An 8,018-nucleotide genomic window follows, 5' to 3' on the forward strand; every position below is an offset into this window, starting at 1 on the left:
CCAAAAAAAAAAAAAAAAAAACCCACAAGGACTCCATTCTGCCTAGAGGATCAACTGCCAAGTCTTTAGCAAACATTCAAAGTCTTGCAAGGCACTCAACCTGCTTCCAGCCTCAAATCTCAACACCTACTCCCAGGGCCACTCACTCACCACCGCAGGGAACGACTCACCATCTTCTGCTCTGTCCTTGGATTCTCATGTTTCTGTTCCTGCCGTTCCCTCCACCTAGAATGCCCTTTCAGTCTGTGACCACTACCAAACTCCTACTCACCCTCTAGGACCCCACTCAAAATTTCCCTTCTCTCTGTAACTCTGTCTGCCCCTCCCAGGCAGAAGCAACTGTCTGTCCGTGTGCTCTCCAGGTACTTTAAATCTACCTCACTTTCACACTTTCACTTTCTTGCCTCTTCTCTTTCTGGACCAGGAGCTCCTTGACGGAAGAGAACTTGGCACGTTCATTTTCCCATAAAAAGCGATTAGCAGGAAATCTGTTGCACAGTATGCATGCAAGTAATATCTGCTTGCTTGGCCACTCAACAAATGTCTACTGAGCTCCTGCCACTCGCTGGGCACCAGAGGTTCAGCATAAACAAGGCAGACAGGTCCCCGCTGTGGCATCCAGCTCAAACCCTGGAAAACACACACATTCATTCACTTGTGCCCTGTGTTGTTGTTTGTTTCTTTCTCTTTGCTTTGCTTTGGAAAGGCCTGTAATAACCCTTTGTCCCTGTCACTGGCCGACCCCTGCGGGCAGGGCAGCTTCCAGGATGTTTATTACATTGCATCCCCTGTCTTGTCCTGCCAGGACTTTTGTTACATTGTATCCCTATCTTATATCGTTACAGTATTGCAAAGAACCGGCAGCCCCAGCAGGACAGGCCTGTCCTCTTCGCCACATGAGTGTAAGGAGGGGCAGGCTGCTTCACGGCAGGCAGGCACTTGTCGGGCTGGACCCCTAACACCCTCCATAGGACTTTAACCCTGGGCTCCTGCAGAATGGTGACTCACTCTCCAGGACTCCTAATCAGGAAGAAGTGGATGAATAATAAAAAGCGGATTGTTAATCAGAGGAAAGGCAGAGGGCACCGGGAAGCGGCCCGAACTGCTCTGGAAACCACACCACGGCCTGAGCTGCCGGGCCCACAGAGGCAGGAGGAAGCTGGGCAGGCAGAGGCTGATGCACGCCCGGGCCCAAACGCCATCCGGATGGCTCCTGGTCTCACCAACCACCCCCAGGGCCGAACTCCGTGGGTCCTGCAGCACCCCTAGTGGCCACACCGGCATGCAAGACTCAGAGGCACCTCGCTGACTTGGAAAGGAATGTCCAGAACACGACCCCAGTTGCCCAGCTGCCGGGGCATAGGAGAGCAGGGTGGGGGGCTGGTGGGAAGGCAGGGGGAGGCAGGAAGGCCCTGTTCCAGAGGTTGGCCTCCCTAGAGGCCAGCCTGTGGCGAGAACTTACTGAGGGAGCAGAGGGGAGGTGAGAGTTAGAAGCTGGCAGGAATGTGGTCCAGGCCTGGGATGCCTGGAGCATGAATGCCCCACCCATTCCACCGCCCCCCCACCCCCCGCAGGGCTTGGCCCGTATAACCCTTTGTCCCTGTCACTGGCTGACAACTGGGGGCAGGGCAGTTCTCATCAGCCAAGGGCTCTGCCCTGGGGAAGTGGCTGCTGTGAGCTGCCAGCAGCCAGCCCTCAGGGCAGGGGGCAAGGGGCACCAGCCGGCAGAGTCAGGACCCACGGCACCCGCTACACCCACTTCTGGCCACGGTTCCTAGACAGGGAAACCCTGACACCACAGAGGCCTGGCAGCCCATAGAGGCCGTGGCCGCCGCAGACACCGTGCGCCTTAGCGTGTCTTTTGTGAGGCCACACAAAGGGATCTTTGATGAACGGGCTGGCCAGAGACGGGGGCTGGGCATGGGAGCAGCCAGACCCAGCAGGCTGACCCCAAACCCAGACACGGCCGGCTGGCCCTTCGGAGGAAACCACAGTGCAGTCCTGTCCCAGGCCTGGAGGCCTTCCAGCAGAAGGAAAGCTGAGCCTGGGGGCATCGGGAAGGCCCAGGAGGGGGTGGAATATGAAGAGAGGAGGGGGGACGAGAGAGGGAGCAGAGTGGGAAGGAGGCTGGTGTTCCAGGGCAGAGGAACCATTCACGCGCTCTCCACCACTGGACCTTCTGGGCAGACACACCTATCCACTCCCTTCCTTACAATCCGGCCCCCCTCTGAGACTCATCAGACACTCCACCTCCTCTACGAAGCTGCCCAGGTCTCCCCTTCCACGAGTCTCTCTCCAGCAGACTCCCACAGCAGCCCCTGAGGAGCCCTCACCCCAAGGATTGGCGCCATGTTGGGAAGGATCTAGAGAGCGGAAGAAAGCCAACGCTGTCTTCTCCATGCCTCGCTCTCCCAGTCCACTGCAGCACAGAGCCATGCACGTGGCTGGCGGAAAACTGTCCTGAGGACGAGGGTGGCACCCTGATTGTGAGGCGCGGTGCTGGTCCTGAGCAGCCCAGAAGACTGTGTCTAAAGCAGGGAGGGCGCAGCCATCAGAAAGAACTGAATGAGAGGGCATTGTGCAAAACAACAACAACAAAATACACCTGCACCGACATGTTTATCACAGCACAATTCGCAGGAGCAAAGATGTGGAGTCGGCCAAAATGCCCAACAGGTCATGAAAATGTGGCTCATGAGTGCCATGGAGTACTGCTCAGCCATCAAAAAGAATGAAATCATGTCTTTTGCAGCAACTTGGGTGGAGTGGGAGACCATCACCCTTAGTGAACTGATGCGAGAACGAAAAACCAAGCACCACACATTCTCACTTCCACATGGGAGCTCAACTAAGGGTCTACAAGACGGAGGGAATGGTGTTGTAGCGGGAACACAAAGGCCGTGACACTGAGGCTATTACAGGAAGTGGCAAGATTCTTTATGCTGGCTAATGCTCCCAGGCCAAGCACCCCGGAAAGGGAGGAGAGGGGTCTTATACCTTTGTTTAGGTAAGGGAAGGGGGTCGTGTAAAGCGATTACACATTTTCTTGGAGTTTACAAGGTTGTACTCAGCAAAATCAGATCTTTTTTTTTTAGTTTTTTTTTTGAGTTGGAGTCTCACTCTGTCGCCCAGACTGGAGTGCAGCGGCCGCTCCCGGCCACCGTGGCCTCGACCTGCTGGGCTCCGGCGATCCTTCCGCCTCAGCCTTCCGAGTAGCCGGAATTACAGGCATGCGCTACCACGCCCGGCTGATTTTTTGATTTATTGTAGAGATGAGGTCTCGCCAAGTTGCCCGGGTGGATCTCAAACCTGCGGGCTCAGGCCATCCACTCACCTCATCCTCCCAAAGGCACAGGATCATAGGCTGAGCCACCAGCCTGGCTAAATTAGATCTTTCAAAGAACAAATGGTCTCCAGGAAATGCATGGCAAGCAGGGTTGCAAACTATCAACTTCAAAAAGAAGGGATTTGGGTAAGTTTGTGAATTGGTCACTCTTTTTCATTTCCAAGAAAACCATTCTCCACTCTTTGGCTTTCTCAAGCAAAAACCTGTCTGGCAGGTTTTTGGAGCTTGCCCTTTGATGGCTCCAAGGGAATACTTTTTTTTTTTTTTTTTTTGAGTTGGAGTCTCACTCTGTCGCCCAGAGTGGAGTGCAGTGGCCGCTCCCGGCCACCGCAGCCTCAACCTGCTGGGCTCCGGCAATCCTTCCGCCTCAGCCTTCCGAGTAGCTGGAATTACAGGCATGCGCTACCACACCCAGCTGATTTTTTGATTTATTGTAAAGATGAGGTCTCGCTGCCCGGGCGGGTCTCGAACCCGTGGGCTCAGGCAATCCACTCACCTCAGCCTCCCAAAGGCGCGGGATTACAGGCTGAGCCACCGAGCCGGCCCAAGGGAATACTTTTAACTGCGATCAGTGCCCTTTCTGCCACAGTATGAGGAACACCGGGCACTCAGAAGGAGGAAGGTGTGAAGGGGGAGGGATAAAGGCCGCCGGTCGGGTGCAGTGCGCACCGGTGAGGGTGGTGGGCACACTTCAGGCCTAGACTTCTTCGCCGCTATCCCATGCACCCGTGTAACCAAAAACTATTTGTGCTGCCTAACTCTATTGAAATAAAGAAAATATTTTTAACGAGAAAAAAAGAACAAAATCATGCCCTTTACAACAACATGGGTGCAGCTGGGGTCACTATTCTGGGCGAATTAGCACAGAAACAGAAAACCAGACACCACAGTTTCCTACTTAGGAGCGGAGGCCTAACGCCAGGTACACAGGGGCAGAAAGATGGGCTGGGGACCCCTCGGGGGCAGGGAGGGAGGAGCAAGTGTTGAGAGACTGCCTGTCTGGGACCAGGTTCCACAGAAGCCCAGCCTCGCCATCCCCAAGATGCCCGCATGACAACCCTGCTCACATTCCCCGTGCATCAAAGATGAAATTTAAAAATAAAGGAACAAATAAAATAGGGCGGACACAGCGTGACCTCCAGGGACCAGCTGCCAAACCTAGAGGCCAGGGCTGGGGAGGAAACTGAGTCACAGCACCCCTGCCTCGGGGAGCCCCCACTGTGGCAGAGAACAGACCTCAGGGCTGGCGGCTCTGGCAAGGGGCCATGGCGTGGTGGGCCATGGGCTCTGAGGGGTCAGGGGTCACGTGCGACCCTGTTCACCCACAGGGACCCAACGCCAGCACAGAGCAGGTGCTGGAGACCACAGTCTACACTGAGGATGGCACCTGGCACCCGGCAGGAAGGGGTGGAGGGACCATCTACAGGTCCCTCGTGGGCCAGACCAGAACGGGTGGAGGATGGACCGGCCCTGCACTGGGATGGCGGGGCGGGGTTGAGCGGCTGCAGTGGGGTGGCAGCCAAAGGAAGCATGCCCTGGCCGGGTCCCCCTCCGCCCCCCACAGTGCGCCTGAGGGCCAGGGACATCGGGGAGGGAGGAGGAAGGTGGTCCTCTCCACCCCCACGAGCCATCTGGAGGCCACTCCCCTTGCCTCCTTCTCCCCTTAGTCTCAGCCTCTCCCAGGGACCTCCCACTTCAAACTGACCCACTTCCCTGGGTGCTTTGAATGTGTTGGCAACGCTGCTCGATACTAAAATGCACTAAGGTTCCCGCCTCACCCCTGATTCAAAAGGCTGCTGTCTGGTACATTCATCTGTGTGTGATCGCTCCAATCTCCTGATCTCTCTGCTATCACTTTCCTCCAAACTCTCTCTAAAGTGCCGTGGGCTTGAGTAAAGGAAATAGGGCTGTGGATAAGGAAGGATTTGTTTTTATGTCCCTGGACAGGCTCTAGAATGACCCCGGTGTTAGAGGGCGCACCCGTGTGGGTTGCTCGGCTGGTCCGAACCCCAAGGCAAGAGCAGCTGGTCAGACTTCTGAGTCATTTCGGAGAGCGATTCTGCCGTGATGTCTCTGGTCAACCAGCCGCACCACACACCTGCAGCCAGTCCCAACCAGCTAACAGGCGTCTGCAGTCCATCTGTCCCAAACAGGGCTAAGCCGCAGCAGTTCTGGCCTGGCCTAAACCCATCCCTAGTGCCCTGGAGCAACTCAGACTAGCTGCCCTCTGAGCTTGCTGCCAGTGCACCTGCAGGGAAAGCAACATTAACATGAGCTCAGCTTCTAGCTGGGAAAGAACCCCACCAGCAGTTTGGGGGCGAGGAGAAACCAGTGTGAGATGATCTGTGAGCCCCCAGACTTCACTGACTTTTGCAATGAGAAGGACGACTTGGCACCCTGCTGCGAAGGAAGACTCAAAGTCATAAGCCAACCCGTGGGCAGGGGCTCTGTGGCAGCGTGGGCCCACAGAACTGCCATGACGAAATGTCCTAGACCTGTGCGGCCCAATATGATAGCCACCAGTCCCATGTGGCTAGGTCAACCAAAGAACTGAATTTTTAATTTTTTAAAAATTGCAATTCATTTCAGTAGCCAGTGTGGCTAGTGGCTGCCACATGGGACAGCACGGTTCCAGAGCCCAAGAGGTCACAGCAGTGCCATGAGTAGCAACAGTGACAACAAGCCCGTACTAACATGTAACAAGAGCCCTCCTCCATTTCCAGACTCTGTTGCAAATGTATTAGGTCATTAAGTGAGTTCTACTGTCTTGCATATATGCCACTATTTTCCAAGTCTCTTGTGATAAATAGATACACTCATGTAAAATTATGACTAACTGTACCATAGATTCTGACATCATGTATTTTCCAAGTCTATCAACACTAAAAATTTAATTGCCATCTGTTAGCGATGCTTCTTGGCCTGAAAAAGAGATTGGTCCTTATCGAAAAGGTCAGGAGGCAGGGTGCAATGGATCGTGCCTGTAATCCCAGCACTTTGGGAGACGGAGGTGGAAGGATCACTTGAGACCAGGAGTTTGAGAACAGCCTGGGCAACACAGTGATACTTCAACTCTAATATATATATATAATTAGTCAGGTGTGGTGGTATATGCCTGTTAGTTACAGTTACTCAGGAGACTGAGGTGGGAGGAACACTTGAGTCCAGGAGTTCAAGAACAGCCTGGGCAACATAGTGAGATCCCTACTCTACAGAAAATCAAAAAAATTAGCTGAGCATGATGGTGCATGCCTGTGGTCACAGCTACTTGGGAGACTAAGGCAAGAGGATCGCCTGAGTCCAGGAGGTCGAGGCTGTGGTGAGCCATGACTGTGCCACTGCACTCCAGCCCGGAGACAGAGTGAGATCCTGACTCAAAAAAAAAAATCAGGAACCACGGATGCGTAGCTCTGACCACCTCTGCGGGACCCCAGGCCTGCCTGTACTTTCAGGGCAGGGGGTGAGGGGTGGGCCGGTGGGTGGTGCGCCCCTCACCTGAGCACATCTCGCCCTTATAGCGGACGCAGGAGAAGTCGTCGCACTCGCAGTATTTGCCGGTGATCTTGCCGAAGTCGCTGCTGTGGCAGACGCACTGGCCGCAGAGGCACTCACCCCTCTGGCTGCAGGCGGGCTGGCCCTCGCGGGGGCTGCACTCGTCCTTCTGGGAGGGCCGGAAGTCCCCCTCAGAGCACTCGCACTGGGAGCCCAGCCAGCCGGGCCCGCAGCGGCACACCCCGCATTCGAAGGTCCCGTTGCCATTGTTGCAGCGGCGGCTGTGCGGCTCGGCCCTGGCCTGGCAGGTGCAGTCGCAGTCGAAGGCAACCTGCACGGTCAGGCTGTCCTTGAAGCCCACGGGCTTGATGGTGAAGGACTTCTCCTTCTCCCGGGGGCAGCCCCGCACCTTGGCCTCGATGCTGAAGCTCACCTGGAGGGGAGTGGGCTCACGTGAGAGGTGGCAGGCCCAGACAACCCTTGGCCTGGAGGGGAGAAGCCGAGCCCTGCCCTGCCAGGGAACACCCAGACTGGGCGGCGTTTAGGCTCCTGTGGCCTGGAGTTCTGCAAAGCAGAGGCAAGCGCACGAGGAGAGCTGTGTGGTCGTGACAGGTCTGGCTAGCTGCAGAGACATGGTCTACAGTCGGGCCCAGGTAACACAGCAAGACCTCCTCTCTACAAAAATCAAAAACATTAGCCAGTGTGGTGGCACATGCCTGTGATCCCAGCTATTCAGGAGACTGAGGCAGGAGGATTGCTGGAGGCCAGGAGGTAAGACCAGCCTGGGCTACATAGCAAGATCTCATCTCTACAAAAATCAATAAAATTAACCAGGCATGGCGGTGCACACTGTGGTCCCAGCTACTCAGGTGGCTGGGGCAGAAGGATCACCTGAGCCCAGGAGGTCAAGGGTCGGTGAGCCGAGATTGTGCCACTGAATTCTAGCCTGGGTGACAGAGTAGACAGACAGACAGGAAGAAGGAAGGAAGGAAGGAGGGAAGGAAGGAGGGAGGGAGGGAGGGAGCAGAAGGAGAGGAAGAAAAGGAAGGAAAGAGTGGGAGACGGAGGAGAAGAAAGAGAAAGAAAAAGAGAAAGAGGGAGAAAGAAAAAGAAAGAAAGAAAGAAGAGAGAAGCCGGGCTCGGTGGCTCAGCCTGTAATCCCGCACCTTTGGGAGGCTGA

The 8,018-nt window shown here is 55.4% G+C and overlaps 1 protein-coding gene across 1 annotated transcript in view; it reads right to left on the minus strand.

Moving 5' to 3' along the window:
- Positions 1 to 7,271, minus strand: part of ITGB3 (integrin subunit beta 3) — a gene marked incomplete at its 5' end in the record, with an annotated part of 18,618 nt that extends 11,347 nt beyond the window's left edge. Inside the window, one exon of the mRNA XM_008056099.1 lies at positions 6,842 to 7,271. Coding sequence (XP_008054290.1) covers positions 6,842 to 7,271 — 430 coding nt within the window. The remainder of the gene's footprint in view (positions 1 to 6,841) is intronic.
- Positions 7,272 to 8,018: the final 747 nt, after the last annotated feature.

This window comes from Carlito syrichta, unplaced genomic scaffold (genome assembly GCF_000164805.1).
Source record: "Carlito syrichta isolate Samal-C Ts95f unplaced genomic scaffold, Tarsius_syrichta-2.0.1 Scaffold302107, whole genome shotgun sequence".
Lineage (NCBI taxonomy): Eukaryota > Metazoa > Chordata > Mammalia > Primates > Tarsiidae > Carlito > Carlito syrichta.